The following is a 20168-nucleotide window of genomic DNA, read 5'->3' on the forward strand; positions in this document are numbered from 1 at the left end:
CTATCCAGAAACCTAATTTGGAAGTATCTGCTTTGTGCTTTCTCTTTAGACAGAGCAATGCTAGCCAAGGATATCTTTATGAAAGAGTACTTATTACAGAGAAGTCATCATTTTAACTGAAAATTTTAGAACTAACCATAAAAAGTAACTCTGTGCTTAAATGAGGTATTGAGGCACATTGTCTAAGCTAACGCAATAAAGAATGGTTACTTGAATAAAGTACTAAAGTTAATGCCAGTTCCTGTGCAACTATGGCCATCACGAGTCAATGTCTTCAGAAAAATGAGACAAGGTCAGCATTTTAAAAGACGAATGCATTAATTTAAATATAAAAGAAAGAATACAGATAATGTAAGAATGTTGCATTTATTGAAATCGTCTGTCAAATTTGACATGGATTAGTCCTGCTTTTTGTTTTGATTTAATTTGGCTACTTATTTTTGATTTACTTGTGCAGCGGAGAAGATTCTGTGAAAACGATGCAGGAGCCATCACAAGAATTCAAAGTCAGCAACTTGAAAATGGCTGAGGGTGTAAGTTTCAGAATAATGTTCACAGCATTAGTTTGCTGTCTCTTATTTAATTGGGTAAAGTTTCAATTAAAAAGAATGAAATCTTTTAACTGGGAATTTTTCATGTTCTGTGGAATGGATATTCTGTCGTAATATGCCTCGGGATATGGTAGTATTAGTTCATTAGGATTGTACCTTTTTAAAAAAAATTATTGGGTGCTGCTTTTGGCCAGGATGCTTTGGTAAGACAGTTTCTCCACTTTACTCATCGGAGGGTGGGAAAGTTGAAGGATGAGGTAGCCCATGCTACTGTTCCACACCATCTACTGCTTGCACACTCTAGCTATCAGCCTGCAAAGTGACAGTCAAGCAGAGGTTTTTGAAATGAAGTGCTGCAAATCAGGTAGCAAAGGGCTATGGGAAAATTAGACTGCAGGAGATGACCCTCTGTGTGTGCAGTGTAGCGTGTTCATTATTTTTCAATTATTACACAAAGGTAAATTGTACTGATTGAACTAACTGAATCTGCTTGTAACTTGCTCTGTATGTTCGCTTGCTATGAAGTGAAGCAGCTTAACGATTTGAGTGAAGCTTTGGCTGAGTGTTTTCTTGATCCACCTTCAGAGTGATTAAAGAATTACAGGTGTCAAGGGGTTGCTATTTGTTAAAGCCCTGGGTTATTTTATCATTCAAGTCGATACAGGAGAGTGTGAAATCATTCTTGTAGGGAAAGCATTTCGGCTGCTTATGGGGGAGGAAGGGGGGGGGGGCGGGCGGAGGGCAGCGACTCCCCTGAATCCGAGAAGGTGGCTACGGCAGACCATATTCATAACTAGGACCAAAAAATGAGAATGAGGAGAATTGGTGAGGTGAACCAGCAGGGGAGAGTGAGGTAGGCCATGGATAGAGACTGAGGGGTACCAGTGGAGATGGGCAGCTTAGAAAAGATTGGGCAACACTAAATCTGACTCTCTCCGCACTGCCTGCTCTTCCAGAGATTTCAGTTTATATTGGTGTTTGCAAAATTGTTGGATGTCTAAATATTTAACTAGGCAATATATATAAAAGTTTGTTTCTATTGAGATGAGCACATTCATTTAGTGCATTTTTAATGAGTGGATAGTATTGTCCTTGTTGAAGTATTTCTTTCATTTTACCTTGCATATTGCACTATGAGTATCCAGGGTCCTTGATAAGCAACTAGTCAATGAAGGCAGAAATTTTGGGGACACTTTGTTTTACTGAATGGATATCAAACAGAATCAACAAAGGCTTAGTGATTTGACCTCAGTGGGGAGGGAGAAACAGTGGATGGAATCTTCGCAGTCCTGCTAGTGCGGGTTTGGAGGCAGGCCCGCTGTCAAAATGGCCCTGATTGAAGTCCGCTCTGAACTGCCTCCATGGCAGTTTCTCAACTGTCGGGTCTGCCTGCGGATCGCAGACCTGACGCCAAGTGGCGGGCCAGTCAATTAAGATGCTTAGGAGGTAATTTAAAGGTATTAAAAGGATTTAATCCTGGCACTTACCATTTTGGTAAGTTTTCATCGAATTTGCCGTCCCTGGGCTTTCACGCCAGGTAAGTGGTGCCGGGTTCTCAATAACTCTCCATTGCTTTGGCTAGTTGACAGCTACAGAAGTGGTATAAAAGCTACCAGTTCACTGCTGTTCACTTTCCAATGTCAGAAGCTGAAGCCTTCAGGATTTGGAAGAAACTTTTCAGCTGTATGCAGTTTGGAAGTGTTTGCAATGAACTCTCTATTCACTGTCACCTCCTTGGAGTAACCATCTATTCCAGCAGCATCAGTGGCCTTAAAAAAAAATCTCACCTTGGTCCTTAACCACGATCAGCCCCAACACCAACATCACTAAACACACCAGCATCACCAACAACAACAACACCAACCTTCTCCGCAATCACCTGATGCTGCACAGTACACAACATCAGCACCTGACCACATTGCTGCCCGGTAGGCCAAGGATGCCCTCACCATGGCCACATTTACTTCACTTGACGCTGTGCACCCTGGCTGCCACATAATGCACCAGGTTGGCAGCACCCCACAACAGCACCACAAAGCATCCATGCGATGCCCAAGCCATTCCTTTCACACTCATCACCATTGTGCGGGGTGCCCTTATGTCTGACCATTCACTACAACTCACTAAGCCACTTCCAAAGATGCACACACACCTGTCCAAGAACAGTGTTCAGAATAAAGATTTCAATGTTTTAACAGCACATTAGCAGAAACTCTACATGAACATTGGCTAAAAGACCCAAGTGCCTACCCTTGTGTTGGTTGGTATGATTGGACATGGATAAGAGCGAGTGTGAGGGGTGGCTAGTGAGATGGGGAAGTGATGGGGGCTGGAAATTCATGAAAAACCGATACCATCGGTTTGCCGCCAAAAAAACTGCTATGACACCGCTATGATTACGAGGCGGAAGACTCATGAAAAAATGACGGGGAATCCGCCCGGCGGGAAAAATTGGCATTGCACGAGGATTCGCGGCAGAAACCACGATCCTCGCCAACTTTAGTCCGAAGCCGATTACCGCTGCGAGTTGGGCCTAGGGAGGAGAGAAAACCCACACAATATTTTTCCAAAAAATAAAAAAATCACAAAACATTCACAAGACCCTTTTCTAGTGAATTGCTGCAAAAGAATTTAAAAATAAATTTTAATTCACCTCTTTTACAGGTTTTCATACCTACCGCCATTTCCAAGGGCTGCACCAACAGATTTTCCTCTGCGTTTTTTTTTACCCTATCTATGGGTCACCACTGTGACCAAACCCAGGCGAAAATGCTTTTTCCAGTCTGGCTGGCAGTGCACTCCCCAACGGTATTTCAAAACCACCGGCTGAAAATTTCAATTAATTTCCCGCCGCAACGTTTTCTGCCTAAAACGACGAAAAAACGTGGCGGAAGGTTGATGAATTTCCAGCCCATAATGTAGATAGATAGAGAGAGGGGGATGGGTAGAGGTGCAAGGTAAGTTGGTGTGAGTAAAGATGTGCAAGAGTAGGGTAGGAAAGGCAGAGTGATGGGGATGTGATGAGTGGCATAGCAGGATGAAGTTGAGTGTGGCTTTGCAGTAACGTTTTGTGATCTACTGAGATCATTGAAAGGTTTGTCCCACTGCAGCCTGGTCCTCCTGGTGACATCCCTGCTTGTGCCCTCCTGTGTAATGTGCAATCAGGCTGCATTGGTCTCCTGGGGAGGTCTCTTCTGCCCATTGGAAGGGAACAGAACCTCCCTGCGTGCTGTGACTCCCACCATAAGCATCTGGAGGGAGTCATGGGAGAGCCTGGGTGCAGCCGTGCACCTTTGTGCAGTGTTTGCAGCACTTCAATGCTGTAGAACACTGACAGAACAACTGTCAAAAGAAAGTTGGCCATGGTCCCTTTAAAGAAATCGGCTGATGACACGTTTCCTAGTAATTGGCCGGGAACCTTGCAGGGCGGGCTTAACAAGCCCAATCAACATAAAATCTGATCAACAGAGCTCCATGGAAGCGGGAGCGAGGTCGCAGTCCACCATTTACCTCGGGCGCACGTAGCCCGTCTCGGAAGTAAATTCATGGCCAGTATCTTAAATAGGAAGGGCAAAAGTAACTGGGTGTGGGGAAGAGGATGAATTTTCACACTCATTTTCTTAGGGGCTGCACGACGATATATTGGAGCTCCCCATCAAGAGCTTAGTGGGTCTGGTGTGTACTGAATTATACAGACTAGAAAGGTCCTGGGCTTGTTCACTGTTTATGCTGAGTCAGCTGATCTCAGCTAGGGCAGCAATAGCCACAACACCCTGTTGGGGAGGGGAGAAATCATTAAAGGATCCTGTATGTGATCACTATCCAATGGTCTTTGTTGGAAAGTGCATGTCTGGGGACTTTGGGTGAGGCCAGGTTTGGGTTCAGTGTTTTCTGGATTTGATGAAGGAGTCCTTTTAAAATAAGGATTTTGAATTGATGGGTAAATGTTGTGCTCGGCAAGATGAAGTGATGCCACTCAGAAATAGAAAGTATTTGCTTCTGAAAATGCAAAAATAAAATTTTCTTCCATTGTTCCTCAACAATATGTCTTAAATCCCACCTAGAAAGAGCACACCTTTCTGTCACTGTATAGTGTTTCTATTTCCTATGGTCGTCCTTGTGATGTCTCAGTCTTCCAACTTGCAGGCAGCTAAATTGTGGACTCAAGCCAGCTACGAACTGGTTTGAGACTTCATGGAGGATCCTTGCAGCCAGCACAGAGAGAAGGTTTTATCTCATCAGCCTGTGCTGGATTTAAATCAGTTCTCCGAATGCCACTGTGCTAACACACTGCATCACCCTCTTCCCAACCTCCGCAAGTCCAATAAACTAACAACACTGCGGCTGTCCCTTCAGTATCTTGAGAAAGGAACTGTCAACCACCTACCAACAACAAACTTTTCATCAGTGCCAATTATGACCATATCTGCCTCCTGTGCATTGGACTAATGTCATAAGAACCCCCAAGAAGCGACTTAATCAAGATGTCATTGTGGTTCTGAACTAATATAAAAGAGGATACTTCAATAAAAGTTTGCTAGTGTGTTGATTGGTTGAAAAGGATTGACTTTGTATTTTAGGTGTCACAAAATGGCGATGAGGACAGTGACAGTGACAGCGATGATGATGATGTGAAGGTCACCATTGGCAACATTAAAACGGGAGCGCCACAATATATGTAAGTGAATAGGTATATTTCTACAGCTGTATACTCATTAAGTTGCTTTATTTTGCTGAAGTTGGTAGAATAACACAAACATTATATGAACAGGAAAACACCATTATGCCCTTCTTGCCAGCAGTCTCGCCACATACCTCACATCTCTTTTTCCAGAAGCACATCTAATTGCAGCCTGAACTTGTGTTGCCTGCTTCAGTGGGATTTCCTGGTAACTTATTCCTCAAGTGTGTTCACAAAGAAAATAGTTCCAATCATCTTTCTTTTTTGTTGCTGACTTTAACTTTTAAACTTTTGTGTTTTTAAAGTCTTCACAGGGAATAGTTTGCAGGGATCAACTTTTGTCAATTCCTTTCATGGTCTTGAAAACTGCAATTATGTCATTTGCCAGCTTTGCAAAGAAACTAAACTAACAAGTTTTCTTGTGGCTTAGATTCCTAATAACACAGAATCATCTTTGTTGCTTGCCGTTGTACCCACAGCACTCGTATAATTTCTGTGGTTGTGATCAGAACTGCACATAGCACTTACACAACAACAGTATAATGTATTGCTTGATCTCTGATAATTCAGATCAGTATTTTATTTTTAGAATAATAGCTCCTATGTTGCAAATGACTGTACTATCTACATGCTATTTACAGGTGTGTGATTGTATAACTGATCGACCCTTCAGCCAGCCAGCAAAAGATATACATTACCAGAAAGCAATTTTGTTGTTGATTATCTTTGCAGTTATTTTTGACTGAAAATTTTCAGTCTCTTGAGTTAAGTAATAATGCACCAAGGCTCCAAAGGTGAAGGATCAATGTCAAACCCACTGTGTAACCACTTCTTCCACTGCTCCACATGGTTTTTTAAAACAAATATTGGTGAGTTGCAATTTTCCAAATACAACCTTCTAGAGATTTTACATTTGCACACTTCCAAAGAGTTATGTTACTCCAATATTTATAGGGACTAATTCTGCAAGGGTATGGAATTTTTTTTCTCTCTGCAAACCCTTTATTAAACAGCACATTTGCAATGTGTACAGACTTGTGAAATGAGGAATGTTTGCGATTGAGTTGAGATTGGAGATTAAATTCACAGTGTTATCCATTTTATTGGATCCATGGCTGTTTGGTGTGATTTTATTTTTGGTGTTTCTTGATCTCCCTTATACATAATACTGTTCTAAAAATGCTGGAAATACACAGGGCAGACAGCACCTTCAAAGAGAAAAGCTAGATTAATATTTCAATATAAAACCATTCTCCAGAACTGTTCTCTTTGTTGACTGTATGAAGATAGTTGTCAGCTGTGGCTCAGTGGTAGAACTCGCCACTGAGTCAGAAGGTTCTGGATTCAAGTCTCACTCTAGGGATTTGATCACTCTAGGCTGACACTCCACTCCTGTACAGAACTGAGGTGCCATCTTTCAGATGAGACATTAAACCGAGGCTCTGACTGCCCCCTCAGGTGGACATAAAAAAATCTCATGGCACTATTTTGAAGAACAAGGGAGTTCGCGCCGGTGTCCTGACCAGTATTTATCCCTCAACCAACACATTAAAAACAGATTATCTGGTCATTATCACGTTCCTGTACCTACATTGGCTGCACATGTTTTATATTACAACAGTGACGACCAATGTTCCCTGTAATTCTTTGGGGGGCCATGTGGACCCTTTAACGGGCTGCGCGGCCCATTCAAAATACTGCGCATGCGTGGGTTTTCTATTTAAAAGCCGCCTGCGCGGGACCCCTGGAGCACCGCGCAGCCGAGTAGCTTGAAGTGAACATTGGTGACTACAGTTCAAAAAGTATTGCATTGGCTGTAAAGCACTTTGGGACGTCATGAAAGGCGCTATATCAATGCAAGTCTATTTTTGAACTAAGTTTTTAAAATGTGCCAAAATTTTTATCATTCAAAAATATATTTTACTGTATAATGGGCTGGGATGATGGTCAAATAGCAAACTTGGGCCATTACCTGCAACTTTCCTGTGCTAATGCTGGTATAGTGTGTCCACTAATTTTTTTTAAAATTATGTTTTGGAAATTGCGTTAATTTAGTGACTTTAAATTTACACAGGGGGACTCCGATGAACTTGAATCTGAAGAGTGGCCGTCCGTATGGCTCTTCTGCAGGTCAGTGAGGGGGTTTATCCAGCAATTATTCAATGGTACTTAGTAAATTTTTATATTAAACTGAGCTCTTTGATTTGTAATATAGCCAACTTTGCTGCTGATACAAAGATGGGTGGGAAAGCAAAATGTGAGGAGGACACACAAAATCTGCAAAGGGTTATGGACAGGCTAAGTGAGTGGGCAAAAATGTGGCAGATAGAGTGTAATGTGGGAAAATGAGAGGTTATTCACTTTGGCAGAAAAAAATAGAAAAGCAAATTATAATTTAAATGGAGAAAAATTGCAAAGTGCTGCAGTACAGACGGACCTGGGGATCCTTGTGCATGAAACTCAAAACATTAGTATGCAGGTACAGCAAGTAATCAGAAAGGCAAATGGAATGTTGGCCTTTATTGCAAGGGGGATAGAGTATAAAAGCAGAGAAGTCCTGCTATTGATGAGGCCACACCTAGAGTACTGCGTGCAGTTTTAAGGAAGGATATACTTGCATTGGAGACTGTTCTGGAGTTGATTCTGGAGATGAGAGGGTTGACTTATGAAGATAGGTTGAGTAGGTTGGGCCTATACTCATTAGAGTTCAGAAGAATGAGAGGTGATCTTATAGTAACATATAAGATAATGAGAGGATATTTCCACTTATAGGAGAAACTAAAATTTGGGGACATAGTCTCAGAATAAGGGGCTGCCCATTTAAAACTGAGATGAGGAGGAATTTCTTAGGGTTGTAAATCTATGGAATTTTTTGCCCCAGAGAGCTGTGAAGGCTTTGTCATTGAATATATTTAAGGTGGGGATAGACAGATTTTTTTGAGCAATAAGGGAATAAAGGGTTATGGGGAGCAGGCAGGGAAGTGGAGCTGAGTCCATGATCAGATCAGCCAATGGCGGAGCAGGCTCGAGGGGCCAAATGGCCTACTCCTGCTCCTATTTCTTATGTACATATATTTTCATTGATAGCCATTAGATAACTCATGACCAGTTTTATTGGCATAGGGAAGACTATTAGACCATAGAAGTTTACAACATAGGTCCACTTATCATGTCTGTGCTGACTCTTTGCTAAAGGAATACAAAAATAATCCCACTGCTCTGCTCCTTTCCCTTGACTCTATCTACCTCAGCTTCAAATGTGTATCCACTTTGATACAGGGCTAGAATTTCCTTTCAGCCCGCCAGCGCTGGACTGCCGCCCAAAAAACCGCTAAGGCTGGGAAGATTATCGCCCACGAAAACTTCCCAAAAATGTTTTTTTAAATCCGCCCAGCGAACAACATGGGTCTTGTCCCCCCAATCTGGGCGGAAAAGTGCAATTTCGGCTAGATTGGGCAGTGCCTAAAGAAAATGGGTGAAAAATTTAAAAATCTATTAAAAATTTACACCAAAGCTGCAGGTTGGGCCTAACACCAAAAAAAGAATAAAAATTAATTTTTTAAAAAATCTTAAAAACATTCCCAAGACACTAAAATTAAATCACCCCAACAGATTTTGAAAATAAATAGTAAAACACCAGTCACTTAACTTTTTCTTGCAGACCTACTTACCTACCGCTCAGCCAAAGATCGCGCCAGGGCGATCTGTGGGCGGTGCATGCTGGCAGTCCGCTCCCCAGCAGTACTTCGAAACCGCCAGCATGTCTCAGCTGGGGAATTTTTTGCTGACCCGGTTCTCGTCCAAAACAGCCACTACCGCTGAGAAACCAGACGGTGAAACATTGGAAATTCTAGCCCACAATGTCTCTGTCTGAACCACCTCCTGTTTCAAAGCTTCCCATGCTCTTAATAACACACTCTTATGTAAGGATATTTCTCCTAATCACTCTCCTCACTTTCTTTGTAACAATTTTAAATTGATGAGCCCTGACCAGAGGAAATAGTCTTTCCCTGCTCACGCGATCAAAACCCTTCGTAATTCTAAAAACTTCTAAATAAATTTCCTCTTAGCCTTTAGTATCTCCAGTCTTTCCTCGTAACGATAGTTTTTCACCCTGGCATTGTCCTGAATGTATGCCATATGCTCCCTATGACTTTAAAAGTCTTTTCTAAATAGGATGCTCAAAACTACATACAGTACTCTTACTGGCTTATCCGTTACCTTGAGCTAATATATCAGTACCGTTTTGTCTTTATTTCATTTCAATGTCTTTATTTATAAAACCCAAAATGATGGCCTTTTTATGGTTCCCACTTTTAAGGAATTATGTATATGATTCTCCCTAGCTGTCTCTGTTCATCTACACCGTTCAGTGTCTTTACATTGAATGTATACTCCCAATCCTTGTTTTTCTTTACAAAATCTATTTCATCACACTTCTCTGCATACTATTGCATCTTCTACCAGTCAGCCCATTCCATTAACGTGTCTGTATTCTTGAAGTCTTGTACAATCCCTCTTGCTGTTTGGCAATCCCCCTTTTTATATAATCAGAGAAATAATGTATCTTTATATTCTACAGAATCCAGTTGAGTTTTTTTTTGGAACTATCTAGGTTAGTGCACCACATGACATTGTGTTCAGCCAAACAGACTAGGAAAGACCTAGTTCAATCTCTAGGATTCCCTGATTAGGATTAATTTCCTTACATAATTTCAGTACTCATTCAGTAACGAGCCCTGCATTGAGATAAGGTGGTGGTACCAGTCAGACAAAGAGAATTATCTTTTGGTCAAACAATATTGTAACTTAGTTCAGTTAATAATATAGGCCATGGTAATTTTTAGTTATCTATCAATACAAGGTACTGGCAGAGAGAAAGTTAGTATCAGCAATAACAATTTATCAATATCCTTGGGACAATTTTAATAACATTAACTTATCTGTTAAGTGCAACTTTGTCTATATAACTTTTATTTTAGGATTTTAACCTTGAGAAAGATTGATGGTTATATTACCTGATGTAATACTTTAAACCTGATTTAAAGACATCAAGTGCTTAAAGGAGTTGGTTCTTGAATTCTAGATCGTTTGAAGAGAAGACAAGCAGGAGCAGAAGTGTAGAGATCGTTTGAGGAAGATTATAGATTATGTAAAGAAGTAGAGAAGTGTGAAGGATATTCAAATCAATGTAGAATTGGGGAGCAGAGGAAACCAACAGTAACTCAGTAGCACAAATACTCAGTATGTAAGAAATAATGTAAGTTCAAGTGCATGCAAGATGTTAGCTAAAACCAAAGAAAAAAAGACGATTGACAAGCCAGGAAAAGAGAATACTGATGACTCGCCAAGGATATTAAGCAAAGAGGGAACCAACACAATGCAGTGGTAGACTGAGTTATTTTTATTCACTTAAACTGCTACCTGGTCGGCAAGGTGATATTACTTTACATTAAACCTCATTCAAACCATAGGCTTAAGCAAGAGCACATGTTAGTTACGTGTTACATTGTCATGTAAGCTGGAATGGGTTAACTTTACCAAACTGTACTTTAATATGGAAAATAACTAAAGTTATACTGTAATTCTGAAACCAATTTATTGTGCTGTTTGTGATGTTCATGTGATCATATTATCCTTGAATGTAGAAGTGGTTAAATAAAGTAGTTATTATTAATGTTCTGTGTCCTGTTCAGTCCTTAATATCTCGGGTGAGTTAGGAGTTAAATGGTACTTCAACCAATGTTGTACTGCAGTCCTGCTGGTAGCAGAACAGGAGCTTAATCAACGTGAATAGAATCGGTTTATGTAGGATGATTCTGAATGAGCTAAGTTAGATGCCACATGTAAAACTCTAGACATAAATATAATTCCTAATCATTTTCCCTACAGATCACTAGTCTGTGCTAAGTTAGCTAATCTTGACTGGGTTAGCAATGGGTCCACTGCTGTTGGCTTCCATATCCCCAGACTAGGAAGAAGAAAAATCACCTTGGGTTTTGACCTCTAATTGCTACCCAATGACCAGTGTAAGAGAGGGAATGAAAGAAGAAAGACTTGGATTTATACAGCGCCTTTCACGACCACCAGATATCTCAAAACGCTTTACAGCCAATGAAGTACTTTTGGAGTGTAGTCACTGTTGTAATGTGGGAAACGCGGCAGCCAATTTGCGCACAAGCAAGCTCCCACAAAGAGCAATATGATAATGACCAGATAATCTGTTTTTGTTATGTTGATTGAGGGATAAATATTGGCCAGGGCACCGAGGATAACTCCCCTGCTCTTCTTCAAAGTGCCGTGGGATCTTTTACGTCCACTTGAGAGAGCAGATGGGGCCTTGGTTTAACATCTCATCTGAAAGATAGCACCTCCAACAGTGCAGCACTCCCTCAGTACTGCACTAGAGTGTCAGCCTAGATTTTTGTGCTGAGAGTAATAGTTGCTCCTCACAGTTGAATAGCTTGGCAACAGATTGTCAAGGCTTGCCCATGATATAATAGCCACACGAGTGAGATATTAGAAGTTAACCAGTGCCCTTAGAACCTTACAAGTCTGTAGCACTATCAAACGGGGAGCCTAACCAACGCTTGCTTTCAGACTAAACACATTGATGAAGATGAACCAAAAGTATTACTGCAGAAGCCTTTAGATTTTTATTAGCTGCTTTTAAATTAATGCAATGTTTTGCTTTAATAAGGTATGAAAATTTATGCTGCAATTTCTGTGCAGTTTCTAATAAAATACAGTGGAAAAAATGTAGAGAACAAAGAGCAAAAATGATTTTAATAGAGATGTTCTTAAGTGAGATTCTCCAATTTTCACCTGACCTATTCAGGCACATTTCAGTCAGATAAAACACTCCATATTTGACTAACCTAATTAAAAATTTTTTGAGGAGGTAACCAAGAGGGTCGTTGAGGGTATTGCGTACAATAGAAACATAGAAACATAGAAAATAGGTGCAGGAGTAGGCCATTCGGCCCTTCTAGCCTGCACCGCCATTCAATGAGTTCATGGCTGAACATTCAACTTCAGTACCCCATTCCTGCTTTCTCGCCATACCCCTTGATCCCCCTAGCAGTAAGGACCTCATCTAACTCCTTTTTGAATATATTTAGTGAATTGGCCTCAACAACTTTCTGTGGTAGAGAATTCCACAGGTTCACCACTCTCTGGGTGAAGAAGTTCCTCCGCATCTCGGTCCTAAATGGCTTACCCCTTATCCTTAGACTGTGACCTCTGGTTCTGGACTTCCCCAACATTGGGAACATTCTTCCTGCATCTAACCTGTCTAACCCCGTCAGAATTTTAAATGTTTCTATGAGGTCCCCTCTCATTCTTCTGAACTCCAGTGAATACAAGCCCAGTTGATCCAGTCTTTCTTGATAGGTCAGTCCCGCCATCCCGGGAATCAGTCTGGTGAACCTTCGCTGCACTCCCTCAATAGCAAGAATGTCCTTCCTCAGGTTAGGAGACCAAAACTGTACACAATACTCCAGGTGTGGCCTCACCAATGCCCTGTACAACTGTAGCAACACCTCCCTGCCCCTGTACTCAAATCCCCTTGCTATGAAGGCCAACATGCCATTTGCTTTCTTAACCGCCTGCTGCAATGTAGTATATATGGACTTTAGGAAGGCTTTTGAGGAGGTCCCACATGGTAGACTAGTCATGAAGGTTAAAGCCCATGAGATACAGGGCAAAGTGGCAAGTTGGATCCAAAATTGGCTTAGAGGTAGGAAGCAAAGGGTAATGATTGATGGATGTTTTTGTGACTGGAAGGATGTTTCCAGTGGGGTTTCGCAGGGCTCAGTACTGGGTCCCATGCTTTTTGTGGTATATATCAATGATTTAGATTTGAATATAGGGAGTATGATTAAGAAGTTTGCTGACAATACTAAAATTAGCTGTGTGGTTGATAATGAAGAGGAAAGTCATGGGCTGCAGGAGTATATCAATCTGGTCAGGTGGGCAGAGCCGTGGCAAATGGAATTTAATTCAGAGAAGTGTGAGGTGATGCACTTTGGGAGGGCTAATAAGAAAAGGGTATATGCATTAAGCGGTAGGCCACTTAATAGTGTAGATGAACAAAGAGAACTTGGAGTGCTTGTCCACAGATCCCTGAAAGTAGCAGGCCAGGTGGTTAAGAAGGCATACAGAATGCTTGCCTTTATTAGCCGAGGTATAGAATATAAGGGCAGGGAGGTTATGCTTAAATTGTATAATACTTTGGTTAGGCCACAGCTGGAGTATTGCGTGCAGTTCACGGCACCGTATTATAGGAAGGACGTGATTACACTAGAGAGGGTGCAGACTAGATTTACTAGGATGCTGCCTGGAATGGAGAATCTTAGTTATGAGGACAGATTGGATAGGCTGGATTTGTTCTCGTTGGAACAGAGGAGATTGAAAGGAGACCTCATTGAGTTGTACAAAATATTGAGGGGCCTGGACATAGTGGATAGTAAGGTGGAGGGGTCTATTACGAGGGGGCATAGTTTTAAGGTGGTTGCTGGAAAGTTTAGAGGGGATTTGAGTGGGGGCTTCTTTATGCAGAGGGTTGTGGGGATCTGGAACTCGCTGCCTGGAAGAGTGGTTGATGCAGAAACACTCATCACATTAAGAGATGGTTGGATGGGCACTTAAAGTGCAGTAACCTGCAGGGTTATGGACCTAGAGCTGGTAATTGGCATTAGACTGGATGACCTTTTGTTGGACGGCGCAGATATAATGGTAAGTATTGCAGGGAATAGAATACGGCCAGGGTGATCTGGACTAGTTTCGATCGCCTGGATGGGTCGGAGAGGAATTTTCCCAGATTTTTTCTCCCTAAATTGACCTGGGTTTTCATCTGGTTTTTGCCTCTCCCAGGAGATCACATGGCTCCGGTTGGGGTGGAGTGTAGAATGTTTCAGTATAAGGGGTGTCGCAGTTGTGTGAGGCGGACTGGTTGGGCTTGGGTGCTCTTTGCCTTTCTGTCATTGTTCATAGGTTTATATGTAACCTTTAGGGCTGCTGACCAAGGGCCGTGCGGCTCTCTTTGTCGGCCGGCGTGGACACGATGGGCTGAAATGGCCTCCTTCTGCGCTATAAATTTCTATGTTTCTATAAAAATATTTGGCCTGCTGCTTGAAAATAGATGGTTTTTCTCTTCCCACGCTAGGATTTTTCTATTGGGAGTTGATATTGGCATAGCTCTGATCAGATTCCTATTATGATCAAATATAGTGCTTTTAATATGACAGTGCTTGCTGAGTATGGAAACTGAATTGGCTGCAGTGAGTACTGGAAATCTGAGAAGCGTCTGTCCTGGCTAGCTGGCTGGTTATGGTGCAAAGAATTTGAATAATGGTAAATTGTACTGGTAATAACGTGTTTCTCTGTTCTCACTACTATAGCAAAGCTGCATTCCAGAGGCATTGACCTAGATGCCCCTGGGAGCATCAATGGAATTCCAGTGCTTGAGGCTGACATGGATGTGTTTGAGGACAAACCCTGGAGAAAACCAGGTAAGTTTTGAATAAAAAGAATGTTTTCAAACTATAGTTGTTGCCTTTATTATCTTTTGGTGCTCAGCATAGTTCTAGTTGGTGCATGTTGCAAATGAGGCACAAAAGAACTTGCACTTATTTAGCACCTTTTAAAATCCTCAGACATTCCAAAATGTGTTAGCCAATTAATTGTTTTTGAAGTGTAGTCACTGTTGGTGCATAGGCACATGCACAGCTCATTCGTGCACAGTCATATCTCACAGAAAGATTGGACCTGAGAAGGAGAGTGCTTTGCCCCTTGAATTTTTGATTGAGAACAGTAAAACATTTAATATTGTGAATGTCTAGTGTGCAGATCTATTCAGTAACTCTTGTCAGCAACCTCCTAGTTTCCAAATAGGAGTCTTGACATAACACCAAAATGAAGTAAAAGGAGGCGGGACCTTCAGACTCCAACTTGGATGCTGCTTGGGAATCTCTTCGAGAGTTGTGGGAGTTGGCAAAGTTGAGTTGCTGTTGTATTTATTTATTGTATGCCTCAACTGTTAACACATAATTAGATTTTGATGTAGGCTAGGCCATAGGGTATTTATTACATGTGCACATTTAATTGTATGTTTTTTCATAGATGCTTGAGACCTAGGGTGATGCATGTTTAACAGCTCATTAGTATGTAATAGTTCTCATTCTTGTACAGTGTAAAAGGTTAGGAGACACAATCTTTATAAAGGGAGATGTTTGAGCATGGAATGTTTTGCCACAGGGAGTAGTTGAGACAGAGACCATTGCATCTTTTAAGGGAAAATGGCTAAATATTTGAAGCAGAGAAAATAGAGCTATGTAAAGAGAACTGGGCAGTGGATTCAGTTTTGGATTGCTCTGGCAAAGAGCCAGGGCAGACAAGATGGGCAGAATGGCTACCTCCTGAGCTGTAGTCTTTTACAGTTCATTTGAGTGGGTACAGGGATGGTGGGGTGGATATCGAGAATCAATATTTCATTTGTGAGGTGGGAGGGAACATTTTCTGTTGGACTACCTGACTCTTAAGCAACATGTGTGTACTTTTCCATTTATTTTCTTTCTTAGGAGCTGACCTTTCTGACTTTTTTAACTATGGCTTCAATGAAGAGACCTGGAAAGCGTATTGTGAGAAACAGCGAAGACTTCAGTTAGGACTTGATCCCATATTTGCATCTGGTTCAGAGAACAAAATATTGGTACAGAATACTTCGCTGCTTAATGACCTGAATAAGATAATAATTGATTTGCAACTTTACTTTGTATTACAGTTTTAGGAATTTTGCATTCTGTTTTGAATGGACTATTGTTGAAATAAAACAAAGTTCAGAAAGTTGTCAGAAGATGCTTTGACCCTTCTCTTGCATTAACAGCCAGTGAGTCCAGATTCCATTCTAATCTGTGCTGAGTTAGCTAATCGCTGTTATTTCATGTGGCCATGCGAGAACTTTCAGGCAGTGTCCTGGTCAAAATTTCTCTTTACAGATACTCTGTGATATAATGTATGTCGATAATATATTCTCCTGTCAATTTTCAGGTATGTGTAGTTAGCACACGCCACAGGACCCAGATTCTATCTGGTTTCTAGCTCTCCATAGATATGAGAGTAAAGAAAGAACTTGCATTTATATAGCGGCTTGTATGTCCTCAGGATGTCTAAGGCACTTCATGCCAATTAATTACATTTGAGGTGTAGTTGCAGTTGTTATGTAGGCAAGCATAGTAGCCAATTTAGGAATAGCAAGATCCCACAAAAAATGCGATTAAATATATTTATTTGGTGGTGTTAGTTGAGGACTGGGACACTCCTTGCTCCTCATTGAATAGCGCCATGGAATCTTTTCATCTACCTGAACAGTCAGATGGGGGTCTCTGTTTAACGGCACCTTTGACAGCGAGGAAGATTGAGAAGAGGATTGGAGCGATGACGCAGCCTTGTTTGACCCCGGTCCGGGCGTGGATTGGGTCTGTAATGGATCTGCTGGTAAGGATCACGGCCTGCATGTCGTCGTGGAGCAGGCGAAGGATGTTGACAAACTTTTGGGGGCATCCAAAACTGAGGGGACGCTCCATAAGCCCATACGGTTGACAGTGTCAAAGGCCTTTGTAAGATCGAAATAGGCCATGTATAAGGGCTGGTGCTGCTCCCTGCATTTTTCCTGCAGCTGTCGCGCTGCAAAGATCATGTCCGTTGTGCCCGTAGGGGACGAAATCTGCACTGAGATTCCGGGAGAAGCTCCTCTGACACAGGGAGAAGACGGTTGAGGAGAACTCTAGCGACAACCTTCCCAGTGGCTGATAGCAGGGAGATTCCCCTGTAGTTGCCGCAGTTGGACTTGTCACCCTTTTTAAAGATGGTCACAATAACTGCATATCTCAGATCTCAGGAGGGAGAGAGAAAACAGGGAATTATAGACCGGTCAGCCTGATATCAGTAGTGGGTAAAATGATGGAATCAATTATTAAGGATGTCATAGCAGCGCATTTGGAAAGAGGTGACATGATAGGTCCAAGTCAGCATGGATTTGTGAAAGAGAAATCATGCTTGACAAATCTTCTGGAATTTTTTGAGGATGTTTCCAGTAGAGTGGACAAGGGAGAACCAGTTGATGTGGTATATTTGGACTTTCAGAAGGCTTTCGACAAGGTCCCACACGAGATTAATGTGCAAAGTTAAAGCACATGGGATTGGGGGTAGTGTGCTGACATGGATTGAGAACTGGTTGTCAGACAGGAAGCAAAGAGTAGGAGTAAATGGGTACTTTTCAGAATGGCAGGCAGTGACTAGTGGGGTACCGCAAGGTTCTGTGCTGGGGCCGCAGCTGTTTACATTGTACATTAATGATTTGGACGAGGGGATTAAATGTAGTATCTCCAAACTTGCGGATGACACTAAGTTGGGTAGCAGTGTGAGCTGCGAGGAGGATGCTATGAGGCTGCAGAGTGACTTGGATAGGTTAGGTGAGTGGGCAAATGCATGGCAGATGAAGTATAATATGGATAAATGTGAGGTTATCCACTTTGGTGGTAAAAACAGAGAGACAGACTATTATCTGAATGGTGACAGATTAGGAAAAGGGGAGGTGCAACGAGACTTGGGTGTCATGGTACATCAGTCATTGAAGGTTGGCATGCAGGTACAGCAGGCGGTTAAGAAAGCAAATGGCATATTGGCCTTCATAGCGAGGGGAGTTGAGTACAGGGGCAGGGAGGTATTGCTACAGTTGTACAGGGCGTTGGTGAGGCCACACCTGGAGTATTGTGTACAGTTTTGGTCTCCTAACTTGAGGAAGGACATTCTTGCTATTGAGGGAGTGCAGCGAACGTTCACCAGACTGATTCCCGGGATGGCGGGACGGACATATCAAGAAAGACGTGATCAACTGGGCTTGTATTCACTGGAGTTCAGAAGAATGAGAGGGGATCTCATAGAAACGTTTAAAATTCTGACTGGTTTAGACAGGTTAGATGCAGGAAGAATGTTCCCAATGTTGGGGAAGTCCAGAACCAGGGGTCACAGTCTAAGGATAAGGGGTAAGCCATTTAGGACCGAGATGAGGAGAAACTTCTTCACCCAGAGAGTGGTGAACCTGTGGAATTCTCTACCGCAGAAAGTTGTTGAGGCCAATTCACTAAATATATTCAAAAAGGAATTGGATGTAGTCCTTACTATTAGGGGGATCAAGGGATATGGCGAGAAAGCAGGAATGGGGTACTGAGGTTGCATGTTCAGCCATGAACTCATTGAATGGCGGTGCAGGCTCGAAGGGCCGAATGGCCTACTCCTGCACCTATTTTCTATGTTTCTCTGTTTCTCCCGGCATGCTCTCCTCCCTCCAAATGAGAGAGATGAGGTCATGTATCCATGCCAACATGTACCACCAATCTCATGGTCTACAGGGCTGTAGTACAGGGCAAGATTGATGTACAGAAGACACCAAGTCGTTGACGATATATCACCTCGCCCAGGCTAACATCCCCAGCATTGAAGCACTGACCACACTTCACTGGGCAGGCCATATAGTTCGTGTGCCAGACACGAGACTCCCTAAGCAATTGCTCTATGTGGCGCTCCTTTCACAGCAAACGAGCCAAAGGTGGGCAGCTGAAACGTTACAAGGATACCCTCAAAGCCTCCCTGGTAAAGTGCGACATTACGACTGACACCTGGGACTCCCTGGCCGAAGACCGCCCTAGGTGGAGAAAATGCATCTGGGAGGACGTTGAGCTCTTCGAATCTCAATGCCACGATGTGAAGAGGTCGGGCGCAGGCAGTGGAAGGAGCGTGCGACAAATCAGTTCCCCCCCCCCCCCCCCCCGCCCCTTTCGTCGGGGGGGATGTCTGTCCCACCTGTGACAGGGTCTGTAGCCCTCATATTGGACTGTTCAGCCACCAAAGAACTCACTTTAGGAGTGGGAGCAAGTCTTCCTCGATTCTGAGGGACTGCCTATGATGATGATGACCTTTGACAATGCAGCAGTCCTTCAATGCTGCAATCGGTTCACCCAAAATCATACGCTCAAGTGCTGTAGTAGCTGTGTAGTCCGTAAACTGTTTCATGTTGACCTTATTTTTCTGTGTGATATAGGTGCTTTGTGTATTTTTTTTACAAGTATTACATATAGTCCATGCCTTTAAGTATTATTTACAACCATCTCCTTTATCTAGGTTCAGCAAGGGAGGGTATTCAACAGTGAGAAGGACCTAGAAAACAATTTGCCAAAAATGGAATTCAAGGCTGATTTTACATCTCCACCTGGTGGAAGGATGAAAGCTGGCCCACCACTGAATAGGTAAGATGCATAGCTATTGAGGATCACTGAACATTTTATTTTGGGTAACTGCAGGTTAAGTAAACTGTAAAACATAATAACATAAGAAATAGAAGCAGTAGTAGGCCATTCGGCCCTTCGAGCCTACTCAACCAGTCAGTAAGATCATAGCTGTACTTCTACCTCAATTCCATCTTCCTATACTATCCCCATATCCCTTGGATCTCTTAGTATCCCCTAAAATCGCTGTACTCAGATTTGCAAATCTATTTGTTTTATCGAGGCCAGGCAGAATTAAGTGTGACAAATATAGTGAATGCAGGCTACCAAATATGAATAGAATTGCTTTTTGTAACTATTGTAAATTAAATTGACAAAACTTATTTAATAAACTGAGACAACTGGTATCATAAAATTATCTCTTTCACATTCATAGAAACCTGCAGGAGTAGGCCATTCGGCCCTTCGAGCCTGCACCACCATTCAATAAGATCATGGCTGATCATTCACCTCAGTACCCCTTTCCTGCTTTCTCTCCATACCCCTTAATCCCTTTAGCCATAAGGGCCATATCTAACTCCCTCTTGAATATATCTAACAAACTGACCTCAACAGCTTTCTGTGGTAGAGAATTCCACAGGTTAACAACTC

At 42.2% G+C, this 20168-nt stretch overlaps 1 protein-coding gene across 3 annotated transcripts in view; it reads left to right on the plus strand.

Annotated features, from left to right (window-relative positions):
- Positions 1-20168, plus strand: part of LOC139265601 (pre-mRNA 3'-end-processing factor FIP1-like) — a 69564-nt gene that overhangs the window by 21889 nt on the left and 27507 nt on the right. For all 3 annotated transcript variants that reach the window (XM_070882717.1, XM_070882718.1, XM_070882719.1), the window contains exons 3-8: positions 458-533; positions 5132-5229; positions 7307-7362; positions 14634-14744; positions 15813-15943; positions 19414-19538. In XM_070882717.1, coding sequence (XP_070738818.1) covers positions 458-533; positions 5132-5229; positions 7307-7362; positions 14634-14744; positions 15813-15943; positions 19414-19538 — 597 coding nt within the window. The remainder of the gene's footprint in view (positions 1-457; positions 534-5131; positions 5230-7306; positions 7363-14633; positions 14745-15812; positions 15944-19413; positions 19539-20168) is intronic.

Source organism: Pristiophorus japonicus, chromosome 6, assembly GCF_044704955.1.
Source record: "Pristiophorus japonicus isolate sPriJap1 chromosome 6, sPriJap1.hap1, whole genome shotgun sequence".
In the NCBI taxonomy this organism is placed as follows: Eukaryota; Metazoa; Chordata; class Chondrichthyes; family Pristiophoridae; genus Pristiophorus; species Pristiophorus japonicus.